We start from the raw sequence: 13,801 nt of genomic DNA, 5'->3' as shown, positions 1-13,801 counted from the left end.
TGTTTATAAGCCGGCCCCCACCCCCAAGATGGATAAGTAAAAATGGAAAATTTTTATGACCCATTCATAAGCCAACCCTATAATTCAGGGGTCAGCAAACTTTGGCTCCCGGGCCATCAGGATAAGCAGCTGGCAGGCTGAAATGGTTTGTTTACCTCGAGCGTCTGCAGGCACGGAGGTAAACCTAAGTAAACAAAAAGTGTCCCGGTGCGCCAGCTGCTTATCCTGACATGCCGGGACAGCAACTGGTGGCGAAGTTTTGTTTTTGTGTTTTGTTTTTTTTTGGGGGGGGGGGGTGGAAGCTGGGGGTCAGGGGAGTAACCCCTGTGACCACCGCCCACAACCCCACCCCTAGCCTGGGACCCCCCCCACTCTCCCCATACCATCCTTTCCCACCTTACCTGGGGAGGGTCAGGGGAGGATGTCTCTGGCCTGGCCAGAGCTGCTCCGGCAGGCTGGGCAGTGCGGCCACAGCCTGCTCCAGTGGGCCAGGGTTACAGGCCCCCTGCCTGGGGCTGAAGTCCTTGGGCTTCGGCTTTGCGCGCCCTCCTCCAGCCTGGGGGCCTTGAGCTTCAGCTTTGGTTTCAGTCCTGGGTGGTGGGGCTGAAGCCCTTGGGCTTCAGCTTCCCCCTCCTTCCCCACCCCTGCCTGAAGCCCTTGGGCTTCAGCTTTTCCCCTCCCCAACCTGGACCTCAGGCAGGCTCAGGCTTCGGTCTCCAATCCTGGGGTCATGTAGTAATTTTTGTTGTCAGAAAGGGGTTGCGATGCAATGAAGTTTGAGAACCCCTGAACTAGACCCAGTCAAGAGGGTGCTTAAACAAGGAGCTAGCAATTTACAGCTCTGGGGAACCAACCTAAGGGGGAGAAGAGGAATGTTTAATCATGTGCTGTTGTCCCTATTACACTTAGTATTCAAAAGATATAGCTAAAGTTGGCGGTAATTCTAGTCTTAAAACAAAAATTGCTGTTAAAGTTAAAATGTTATCTGCATGACAAGAGAAATTCAAGTTTCCGGAAGCAATGAACGTAACAAGCACTTCTCAGCACATCAGGCACTTTAATTTCTTCTCCATCCCAACAGCTTCCTAGAAGTTCACTGAGTTCAGCTCACTCACACAATGGTTGGCTCCCATGGTGTCTCACAGCCAAGTCTATTCTCTGCTACCCATCATACACTAGATCTGGATTGTACAGACTGCTTATAGAAATAAAGCAAGCCCCATTTTCCTCTTCCAATGCATAGGTTAACGTACAGTATCCTTAAATATTTATATCCTTACAGAAAAATATATAAGACATATAAAAAAGGTTAACTGCAAAAAAATATTTGCGGGAAGAGAAAGTGGGATGTGCTTTATTGTTAGAGTCACTGAACTCCAGTGCCAATTTATGATGGAGCCAGGTGTCATAATGAACAGTTGGCCAGCAATCAGTCTTCACATCAGACCTGCAGAAAGTTGACAAAACCTAAAGTGATGACATGCTGCTTTTACTCCATTTGGGGCATTCATTACCTTTTGTTTAATATTTAGCTTTAAATCAACCTTTGCTGAGGTAGTGGCAACCTGAAAAATCTTTATAAATAAAACATAACTATTGTACCCGAATTTCTCTTCTGGTTTTGGGGTTGAATTTTGTGTCCTTTGGAACTCCTGGAATGATGTACAAGCGTGCTAGCTGATCATTGATTCGTAGTTCAATGTAGTCATCTTTGCAGATGTAATCTTTGATATCAAAACCAGTTTCTTCAAACACCTGAGAAGCACACGGATCAAATTAGAATTGTTCAAGTCATACCTTCAAATAGATTTTTGAAAGGCTAAATCATCAGAAGGGAACCCTTTATTACTAGTTCTCAGTTAGTGATTGTAATATGTTTGCACATATGCACAGATACTTGACTGCTAATGAAACAGCATAATCTCTGTACACTCAAATTTTGTCCATTACAGCTCAAGAGTGTGAAGTGGAAAAGAATTTAGATAATATGTAAAAGAGCATGCTAACTAGCAAATACAGGGAAACAGCGTGGCTGCTTGTTGATGATGCTCGACACATGAGAAAGTATTTTGCTTCAGACAAAAGTTAAACATATTGATCTAAAGAGAGAGTTTATAATTTTCCTATAACTTTCTGGATGTCTAAAAACTCCTAACTTGGTTTCTACACTTTAGTTCTTTCCCATCCTACAGTACTAATAATGTCCTATGAACCCCCCACAAAATATTCATTCTTATGTCAGTTCTTGTATCAAAATTCATAAGTACCATAAATTACTCTGAGTAATATACATTTACTAACATTCAAATTAAGTCACTAAATTCAAACTGGGCACCTAAGGTGATAATGGGGATACGGAACTCAGAATTACTCACTCTGCTGACATACTATTACAATCTGTTACTCAGAAGGAATTAAAGTGCTAAGCCTGTGACAGGATCACTATACACACTAAAAAAAAGTATATTATGGATCAACATTTTTACTGGAGTATTTCACGTTTCACTATTGGAGGGGGAAAAGATCCTACCCCTGAGATGGGCACAAATTAAGACTAGATGTAGATTAATTTAAAAGAGAATATTTCATCCACTTCATATTATAACAACATTTAAACTCCTACCAGGTATAATTACTGAGACGAGCAGAACATGCAGTCATAAGATAATAATAATCCTGATGTTTAAGGCTATTTTTTTTTTTTTTTTTTTTGCAAAGTAATGTGTGGAAGAAGGGGATTCCAGTTTCTCCTCTTCTTACCAAACACACCATTTTAGAACTGAAAAACCAGCATTACTGGAAGCTTTTGACCAGTGCCCTGGACTGAAATGTTGCAAATGCCTTACAAAAAAGCAGCCCTGAGGAATCTTAATGAAGACACATGTACATCTGTGAACCAACATGTACAACAAACTGGTTGGAAGCGAAGTCTGTTCAGCATCTGACAAATTTCACAGAGATCTGTGCCCACCTCTATATATAAACTGGGTCATCTTGATTAACAGATAGTTTTCACAGTCTAGCTTGTCCCTATGGAGTCAGCATTGTTCTTTGGATTATTCATTTTGCCAAATACATAAGAAAATTTGTAAAAATCTGTAAATTAAGTCTCTTTGTAGGTGTGGACAGACTGTTGGGAGTACAAATTTTCTGGAAGCAACAACCCTTCTACTACTTTATATACACATTGAGAAAATTTTCAAAGATCAATGAAAAGGGAGCAAAATTAAAATGCAACTGATGTTTAGCAGTTCCTCCTATGTGGCAAGACCACATTTACACAAACAAGCCATTAAGAGAAGCTGTTTCATAGTGAGGAGTAAGGTTTGAGGGTCTGACATAAAAGCTTTTAAAACAGGAAAGATTAAGATATGCCCTAATAACCTTTAATATGGTGGTTCTCAAAGTTTTGAGCTGGTGATCCCTTTCACATAGCAAGCCTGAGTGTGAGCCCCTTTATAAATTAAAAACACTTCTTTATATATTTAACACCATTATAAATGCTGGAAACAAACTGGGGCTTGGGTAGAGGCGGACAGCTCACGACTCCCCATGTAATAACCTTGTGACCCCTGAGGGGTCCCGACCCTCAGTTTCAGATCCCCTGCTTTAATATTTAATCCATGAAATGGATGACAGATCTAGGAGATACACACACTGCCAAAAGAAAGTCAACTTATTTTACGGTCTCTGGGAACAAATGCAAGAGCTTTTTAAAAAAAGTGACAGTTTGCCTAATGCTGTTAACTTTGGACTAGTCTCCTATGCAAAAGGAAAGTGTTGGGTCAGAATAGAAACTAGGGGGAAAAAAATATACAAGTTTTGGTGAATGATGTTCTAAACTGATGGTTTGTAAAAGCAATTCTACCCACAACACAGAAATGAAAACCAAGGTTTTTGTCGGATCAAGCCTATTCTCTCAGCGCAGCTACATGCAAAAGAACAAACAAGAAAATTAAGTAGCAAAAAACTTTCTTAACCCAGAGTTAAGGTTGCCTGGTGACAGTTTGTGCTCCCCCAGAATACCAAGTTCCAGGATACCCCAATTTGTGAAAACCAAGAAAAAGAGTTAAGGTATAGAACCTTAACTCTGCACCCCCTGGAGTGGTCAGTAGCCACTGACAATTATCTGCATACACTCCAGCTGTATCCACCGTTAGCTGTATTAAACAGTGAAGGAATAACTCGAGCAGCTTCAAAGACTCGTCATTGGGATTGAGAAAATCTGATGGGCTATGGCCTCTCAGAGTGCAGGTGAGTCTCTCTTCCTAACCAGTCAAAGGAAAGAGGTGCATTTGTACCTTGGGAGCATGCCTCATTTTAGTTCATTGTGTAGGCTGCATTAGTAGGGGCACAGGGCTCTTCTTGCCAGGGAGATTGTCAGTTGTTAGGTGAGTGTGGTCTGTTAGTTAATGAAAGGTAAGTGACAATTATAGTGTTTGATCGTATTGTCCCTGGAGAATCCCATTGGAACTAGTTATTTGCACACCTCTCCGGGGGTGGCTTCTTTGGAGGTGTCACAACCTGAGTAAATTTGCCTAATCAGCCCCTGCTGTTCTTCTATTTACCCTTCCCATGGAAATACTTACAATCCCACAGTAACACATACACAACTTCATTTTCAATACAATGAACTCCAAAGACATTTAAACTAAATCAATAAGGTTTAATTCAACTAAAAAGTTCACTAAGCATATTGCAGGCTCTTGTCAGTCTGCCACAATGTCTGGTCAAATATCGTATAGCAGTGCACTATCTTGTCACCTGGTGGTAGTTGGTTTTAAGATACAGAAGTAAATGAATGCATTTTGTACAGCAGCCTTCTTTAGTATATACTCCTGGGAGAATTCTGCACCAAAAAAATTAAAAATTCTTCATATAGTATTTTAAAATTTGGCATATTTTACTTGTCAAAACAATATAAATCAAGCCAGTTTCAATTATTTTGGCAATTTATTTCAAAATACCTGTGCACAAGTATATCTATCAATACAGACAACAAAAAAAAGATTCAGGATATGTTTTCTGACAAATAGATTCCTTACTAGGCATATCAATACAGAACTTTGAGTAATAATTTATTTAAACTACAAGACAGACGCATATTTCCCGCACTCCTCAGCAGCAGTGCGAAGGCTTGGGGGAATCAGAGGTAATGGAGGAGCTGAGGGAGAGGAAAGTAATTGCTGGGAAGGAGCCTAGGAGTGAACCTGAAGGGTTACTGGGTGTGGGTGGAAGAAGAATGGAACAGGTGTTTGTTTGGTTGGGGGGGGGGGGGGGGGACAGGCAGGCGGCGGGAAGAGCGTTAGGGAGTTGGAGAGTCTATCCCATACAGCCCCTGTCTAACCCCTAGCCTCTCCCATTCAGTCAGGCACATCTGCCACCCCTGTCTCCGTGTGTTCCTGCATTCCCCCTCCGCCCTGTCCTTGTGTGTCCCTGAATTCTCCCTCCTCCCTGTCCCCGTGTGTCCCTGCACCCCCACTCCCATTCAGTCAATGGCTCAATCCCGTCACCCACTAGCTCCTCTGCCCCCACCCGTCTGTCCCCCCAGCACTATCCCTTCTGAACCACAGTCTATGTGACCCCCCCACACACATACCCAAGCAGCCTATGTGCTACGCTCTGTCTGTGCCCCCTCCATGTCCTGTGTCTCTTCACTTGGCCCTGCAGCAGGGCACTGTGCAGCCATTGGCCCCTCTGACCCTGAGCTCACTGTTCTCTCTTCTGGTGCCACAGCCCGTCCCCCGGGGGGGCTGAGAGAGAACATGACAGGTTTAACTGCAGCACCTCCCCAGCAGAATCTATTTTCTGCAGGGGATGGGTGACAAAATCTGCAGGGGACATGCATTCTGTATGTGTGCAGAATTCCCACAGGAGTAAACACCTTTAGGGTACATCTACATGACAAACACTACACCAGCTTAGTCATGCTGGCCTAGGCTGCATTTACACTACAGAGTTAGGACTATAGAAGGGATTTTCCATTGGTGTAAAAGCACCACCTTCCTGAACAGTAGCTACATTGACAGAAGCATTTTTCCATCAACGTAGCTACTTATACACTGAGGATTACGTAGGCCTAGATACATCAGTCAGGAGTGCTATTTTTCACACCCCGACAGACACAGTCATTAAAAGTTCAGTTGACACAGCTATAGCATGGTCTATGGTTATTAGCTGGCTTAACCCTTTCTTAATTTTGTAAGTTAGAACTCATTTTAAATTTTTCTTGCATGGAAATAGGACATAATGTTATACTATCTTCATATTTTTTGCAGCATGAGACTTTATTATCCCTATCTTTACATAACTACAAATATTATTGGTCATAAAATACATACAACCTCTTTTTACATGCAGCTGCATTATGTACCTAGCTTTCCTCAATAATAAATTCCATAGTGACTATAAACCCAAAAAAACCCGATCTGAAGTATTGTCTTAACCTGTTCCAGTATTACAGAACAACTTAAGTGGCAGCAGTGAAGTTGGAAGTTTATTAATATAGCGTCTTAGCCACAGGCCACTGTGTACAGTACAATAAATACAAGTTTTAAAAAAACACAATTTGAAAACACAAGAGTAACCATTCCCTAAAATCTGTTACAGCTTTAAAATTAGCATACCTACAACAATACATGAAAATGAGATAAAATATTAAGAGTACATTACTTCATTTGGGTCAAAACAGGATGGATAAAAATCAATTTAAAAAAATTTGAAAAATCAGATTTTCAATTTCAGTTAAATACTGGGTTTTATTTAAATTAACCTATTTAAAATAAAATTTGACTTGATGACAACCTATGTTAAGATCTAAACTTACTATAATCTATTAAAATAATTAAATGCAAAAAATATTAATCAGTATGTATTTGCTGCCAAGTTTTAACAAAAGTCAATCCCCTGTGCTGGTGGAAGTCATTGGCTAAGCCTCTGGAACCAGAATTTGTTAAAGCCCTAAACCCGCTTTTTACAGCAGTAGCCTCTTCTGCCAGTGAAAAGAGAATATTTTCTTCATTTCAGTTTATTCAACAAGTTCAGTTCAATGATTAGTTCACTGAAAGTTAAGAAACCAACTGGTGGGTTGAAAGAAGAGAAAAGCTTGTTTTCCTCTTCTAATCTATGAATAAAAAACTATTGAAGGACACGGTGGCCAAAAACAATCAGTTCAATTAATTAGAGATCATACTTTCGTTGTTTAATAAATCAGTTATAAATGCAAACCATTTTGATAAAACTTTTTTCCTTACATATCCAGCACTTAAAGGTAGTTTTATTCAATAAAAGTAAAAATGCTGTTTGTGTGTAGTAATCTGATTTTGAATTGTCAAGCTCTGTTTGGAGGGACAAAGTCACAAAAATAAAAAATAATCTAGTAATTAAGAAATGCATCTTTCATTATTTTCTAAAATAAAAATGTAAATATTAAGAATGTGAAAAATGTAAAGTAAGCTAATTGCTTACTTTTTTTTAAAAAGTGTGTATAAATATGTGTATCCTGGTTAGCAAAAAGAACCACCAAATTTAATTTAAAGGCTATGCTTACTTACTTTAATGGTTACCAACTAATTAAAATCAGCCTCTCTTTAGGAACATAATAAAAAGTACAAATGCAAAACAATTAAAATTGATTTAATTCAACATTTCCTACTTTGCTGATTTAAATCAATCCATCATAGGTCAAATGTGGCCTCTTTCACATGCTTTTTTCTTATTTAGGGGACCAAATGCTACAGCAGTAGATGCCAACAAGAATACATAATTTAATAGCTTTCTGTAGAAAGACACCACCAGATTGCTAGAATTTCGTTTTGGTGTTCATGAAAATCCTACTCTCAACATGGGTGAAGGGAACATGTGTTAAACTACTTTGTCTTAAAGAAAAATGATTTAAATGTATGGGTAAGGAATTTTTAAACAATCATCAATGGAACTCACCTCTCTTGCTGCACAGTCATGTGGAGCCTCTTCTTTATTTACTTTCCCTTTTGGAAATCCCCAGCCAGACTTTGCTAAATATCCTTGAACCAGCAGTACCTGCAGAATCCAAGCAATGCAGTAGTGAAATACCCATTAATCTCATAGATTTGACTTAATTCCCAAAGAGATACTTTTGGCTGGAGGAGGAGACCTTTTGCCTCGTATTAGCATATGTTCATTAGCATTACAGTTTACCAGACTTAGCAAGAATTAAAAACTTTGGTATAGGGTTGTATTATTAAAAAAATATATAAAAATGAAGTTTGGTGTAAAAACAAGGCAAATGTGCAGCTGCCTTTGGTACAATGGTAATAAAGATACCCCCAACAAACCAGAGATGTACAGAAACTCAATAAAAATGCGAAAAGGTAATGTTTATGATCTACAGTCTGAAAATATGATTTTTAAAGCACAAAAAAATTGCTGGGATTGTTAAAAAGCTAGTTAATATCCTTTCTGCCCAGCCCTCACCATCTTGTATAAATGTTCACAGATTAGTTTTACACTTACATTTTCAAGTGTCTCATCAAGAATAATTGCACCATAGGTTGGTACTCCCATTTTATACTCCTTCCACTCATCCAAAACCCTTTGCACATCTTCACCTTGAGGCAGTAAAAAAGGGCAATGGCTAAAGAGTATAGAAACAGGTCAAGGAAACTTACTTACAAAGACCCACCCAAGACAAATGTTTACAAGTACTGCTTTCTATACGGAATAGGGTTTTATTTTCTAGATGTGTTTATTTGGAGCCAAAAATTAAGGTAATATGCATAATCCAATACTGAGTTATATTCTGCAGATTCAGGGAGCAAACAGTGATTTACCAACTCAAATATAAGCCATTTATACAATGGTTCCTCTTTAAAGTTAGAGATGCTTTCCTTTGTTCAAAGGAAAGTACCCCAATAGTGGATTTTTTTTTTAAACATGAAACCAAGTTCTTGCCATGAGAAAAGTTTAAAACCACAGAAGTACAATTAAAGACACATAAGCTATTTTTGTAAACCAAATATTTTGATTGTTTTAGTGAAGCATGGGTCCTCAAATGGAAGCTGGAGCAAAGATACTTAAGCATTGTAAAAGTTGGAATACTGCATGCTATATTAGTTCCCACAGTTGATAGCCAAACTGTGGCATAAAAACCATACTTAAGAAGTTATGATTAAGGCTAAGATTTTGTCATGGGTATTTTTTAGTAAAAGTCAGGGACAGGTAATGGGCAATAAAGAAGGGCTTCCGTGATTTTTTCTTTATTGCCCATGACCTGTCCCGGACTATTACTAAAAATATCCATGATAAAATGGGAAGGGACTGGGCAGTTGCGGAGTGGCTGGGAGCTCTGGGGCCCCCACCACCAGTGGGGGCTCAGAGCTCCAGGGTCCCCCTGCTCTCTCTGCGGTAACCGGGAAGCTGCTGGGGTAGCCCCACTGCCAATGGCGGCTGAGAGCTTGGGGGCCCGCTGCCTCAGGCAGCAGGGGTACCACACAGCTCCCTGCCAGTGTGGGAGATAGCGGGACCCTGCAGTTCCCAGCCACCAGAACTGAAGTCACAGAGGTCTTTGAAAGTCACAGATTTCATGACTTCCACAACCCCAGTGAGGAAATCGTACTTTAGTTACGATCTAATCACATTTAAAATAATGTTGCTTAAGCCATGTGTTCAGGTTTAAGACCCTTCATGAACATGACCAAAACCCACCATAAAAAAAAAAATGTAAATAATTTGGAATTACTACATAAACACATCCTGAAGAAGCCAATGGCATAACCCCTCACAGTTGCACACCATCCCCGGTCACGTAAAAGCCAGAGAATTTATACTACTTCTAGTAGAATTAACACCCATGTCAGTTTTTCCATGGAAATCCATGAAGTTAGGGGAGGGAATATGCCACAGAGAGAATATTACATTAAGCTGGCCCTGACCATGCTCAATACAGAAGGAAGTCTCGACTGTTCACTCTGTTACAGGATGAAGTCATAAAAGGCCTCAAAGCAAGCAATAAGCTGCTGAATTCTCAGGGCTCCTGGGAAGCTAGGGAAAAGATAGTGAATGGTTTTTTTTGTTTTTTGAAGTGCTCTAATATTATGGCAGCTATGAACATTAAAAGACTTTCTAATGAAGGCAGTTTTATGTCACTCAAAGGGACTGTTGTGCAAGCAGTTACTCAGGAAAACAGGATTTCACTACTATACTTTAGTATACAGTTTATCCACAAGCATTGAAAAAACAGGAATTGTACCAATAAAAAGGATATCAGCTTTAGCAAAGTCTCTTATCCCACACTGAGGTAATCCTGGTGTGTTCTGCATGTAGAAATCCAAGTAAAACCAATGGGCAAGTTCAATCTGAAAACATACTCTGATTGCATTGTCTCTTTCCTCACTTGGAATGTGCAAAATAAATCGACTGCAGGAGAGGAAAGAAAAAAAAGGGGGGGGGGGAGGAGAAAGAGCTTGATTAACAGAATTTGCAGAAAGAAGTTTTCAAAATATGATCTCAAACACTGAAAATGCATTACAGACAGGGGTAGAGACAGCCCATCCAATCAACTGGTACACATTAAAAAAAAATGAATTTTAAACACTCAGTAAAGAAATTTAATAAACTCAGATTAGGTGTGCTAAAATACACTCATGGACACAGTCAGGTTAAAGATATACGAAAAATGTTTCCTCACCTGGTATTAACACCATTATGAGTTACTAAAAATACTGTAACTTAAAATCTAAGCTATTTTCCCCACCATTTATCCTCACTTTTAATACACAGTTTTCTCAGTTTGAAGCTAGCAGTGGACAGGGTTTAATAGAATTGTTTGGTTTCCCTGTACATTGTCACCTTCTCATGCACTAACACAATGTTGCATGCAGTACCGGGTTAAAAACATCAAGGGAAAGTTTACATTCAGACAGTAAAATTCTGTATGACTGTTCGATTCATTCACAGAAAGATTTTTTTAATCAACACTATTGAATTTTCTTGTTAGATTTCAAAGAGATTTGATTCTTTAAACTAAAATTGAGCTTAAGCTATTTGACAGGGTTCTTTAAACCAGAGGTCTGCAAACTGTGGGGCATGGAGAAAGGTTTGGAGAAAGGTTTGGGGGCGTGGCTAGGGCTTGGGCCAGACCCCACTGGGGGGCAGTGAGGGAGCACCACCCAACTTCAGTTGTGGCCCTGGGAGGCTCCTCTCCCAGCCCCGGCCCTGCCGTGGCCCCAGTCGCGGCCCCTTTACCCATCTGCGTCCTCCTCTCTTGGAGCCACGGCCCAACTCCCAGCCGGGGAGGGAAGGCACAAAGAGGGGTAAGGAGGAGGTGTCATAAATATAAAGAGAAGGGTAACTACTTTTCTGTATACAGTGCTATAAAATTGTTCCTGGCCAGAGGCAAAATCCTTTCAGCTGTAAAGGGTTAAGAAGCTAAGGTAACCTTGCTGGCACCAGACCCAAAATGACCAATGAGGGGACAAGGTACTTTGAAATCTGGAGGTGGGGAAAGGCTTTTGCCTGTCTGTCTGCGATGCTTTTGCCGGGAACAAATCAGGAATGCAAGCCTTACAACTCCTGTAAAGTTAGTAAGTAATCTAGCTAGAAAATGCGTTAGATTTTCTTTTGTTTAATGGTTTGTAAAATAAGCTGTGCTGGAGGAAATGTATATTCCTGTTTTTGTGTCTTTTTGTAACTTAAGGTTTTGCCTAGAGGGATTCTCTGTGTTTTGAATCTGATTCCCTGTAAGGTATTTACCATCCTGATTTTACAGAGGTGATTCTTTTACTTTTTCTTCAATTAAAATTCTTCTTTTAAGAACCTGATTGATTTTTCATTGTTCTGAAGATCCAAAGGTTTGGGTACAGGTGAACACAGACCAACTGGTGAGGATTATTATCAAGCCTTCCCCAGGAAAGGGGGCGTAGGGCTGGGGGGATATTTTGGGGGAATAGGACTCCAAGTGGGCTCTTTCCCTGTTCTTTGTTTAACACGCTTGCTGGTGACAGCACAGGGTTCAAGGACAAGGCAAAGTTTGTACCTTGGGGAAGTTTTTAACCTAAGCTGGTAAGAAAAAGCTTAGGGAGGGTCTTTCATACAGGTCCTCACATCTGTACCCTAGAGTTCAGAGTGAGGAAGGAACCTTGACATGGTGGCAGAGTGGTGGGATCACTCTGAACCAGAGGCACAGCATGATTTTAAAGGGTTTTGTAAAAGGTGATTGCAGCTGTTGATTCTGTCTCTCTGCCTGGGAGACAGAGCAGCAGGCATAACAAAAAGATTTTTCTGTAGGCTGAGAACAGCTATCAGAGACAAAAGGTATCAGGTTACAGCACAGCAAAATTTTACAAGCCAGGGTTTTTTTTTTGTTTGTTTGTTTTCTTTCTAACTCTCGGGTGTAAAATTAGTTAAAAACAGAAAGGTTAGGATCACAGAATGAAATGTTCAACAGAAGCTGGAATTAGCCAGATGTGAGGCTGAGGAAAGACGAAAGGAATATACATTCCCTCCTGCACAGCTTATTTTACCAGCTATTACACAAAAGAAAATCTAATGCATTTTCTAGGTAGCTTACTTACTAACTTAACAGGCTTGCATTTCTGATCTGTTCCCGGCAAAAGCATCACATAGACAGAACCCTTTGCATCCTTTCCCCCCTCCCCCCCCCCCCCCCCCGCACACTCCAGATTTGAAAGTATCTTCTCCCCTCGTTGGTCATTTTGGGTCAGGTGCCAGCAAGGTTACCTTAGCTTCTTAAGCCTTTACAGGTGAAAGGGTTTTGCCTCTGGCCAGAAGGGATTTTATAGCTCTGTATACAGAAAGGTGATTACCCTTCCCTTTATATTTATGACAGGGGTCGTGAGGTAAAAAGTTTGGGGACCACTGTTTTAAATCCAACTTTTGAGATTTGCCAGATAAGCTCCATAAGTGGTCATGGGATGCTGATGCAACAGCTAAGAGTCAGAAAAATAGTTTTGTTTTGTTTTTTAGAAGTTTTAGTTGTATTGAATAAGGAATGAATAATCCCATATAAAAAAGCAAATTTTGCCAGGCCTGCTGCATGATGGTTCTCTTCTACTGAAATAACTGTATGCTTTAACAGACAACATTTCCAAGATTTATTTATTATTATTATTATTATAAGCACAGGATGTAGCACTGCTGCAAGTTAGAAGAAAAAAATTTTATTTAGTAAGTTTACTTTGTGAATTTCACTGTTTGATGGTGCACACCCTTCCCAAAAGATTATTTTCCAATGACAGCAGCATAAACATGAACAAGTAGTAACATGCAGGAGAGCATCCAGAGAGAAATGGAGAAAGAACCAGAGCATAGGCTGCTCTCAGGCCCACCCATAAGAACACCAACAGGAAAACAGACATCCCCCCCAACCTCCCCCCCCTTTTTTTTTTTAAGTTTACGTAGAACAAACATGCATAGTGCCCAATAAATCAGCAACAGAGCTCACCATTAAGATAAACTGCAATTTTTAAAAAGAGCAGAAATTATCTGCCTACTGCAGTGGAGAAGCCATACAACTTCCCAGCAATGTCTGCTGGGTATATGCTTGTAATTTATTACTACTATTACAACATCAAGTTGGTGAGCCTTTACATAAACCAGACTGACAATTTTGCCTTATCCTTTTAAACAATTTCAACTTCGCAGTTTATTGGAACAAAAAGAAAAAGGCTTGGGAAACCAAAGGAAAAAATTATAAAAACCAAAAAGAAACTGTAGGAGATCTGCTCTATAGCCATCAATGAAGAAATGGGTTTCAACCATGTTCACCACAGACAGAATACACTGTTAGAGACTACGATTAATA

At 40.0% G+C, this 13,801-nt stretch overlaps 1 protein-coding gene across 6 annotated transcripts in view; it reads right to left on the bottom strand.

Annotated features, from left to right (window-relative positions):
• The window catches only part of DCP2 (decapping mRNA 2), a 29,991-nt gene that overhangs the window by 12,453 nt on the left and 3,737 nt on the right, over nucleotides 1-13,801 (bottom strand). For all 6 annotated transcript variants that reach the window (XR_012668490.1, XM_048849776.2, XM_048849777.2 and 3 more), the window contains exons 2-5: nucleotides 10,244-10,395; nucleotides 8,494-8,621; nucleotides 7,942-8,040; nucleotides 1,603-1,755 (exon numbers count right to left, since the gene is read on the bottom strand). Coding sequence is in view for 5 of the 6 variants with exons in the window: in XM_048849776.2 (XP_048705733.1) it covers nucleotides 1,603-1,755; nucleotides 7,942-8,040; nucleotides 8,494-8,621; nucleotides 10,244-10,395 (532 nt within the window). In the remaining variant the exon portion in view is untranslated. The remainder of the gene's footprint in view (nucleotides 1-1,602; nucleotides 1,756-7,941; nucleotides 8,041-8,493; nucleotides 8,622-10,243; nucleotides 10,396-13,801) is intronic.

Source organism: Caretta caretta, chromosome 5 (genome assembly GCF_965140235.1).
Source record: "Caretta caretta isolate rCarCar2 chromosome 5, rCarCar1.hap1, whole genome shotgun sequence".
NCBI lineage: Eukaryota > Metazoa > Chordata > Testudines > Cheloniidae > Caretta > Caretta caretta.
This window is presented reverse-complemented; position numbering and strand designations above follow the sequence as displayed.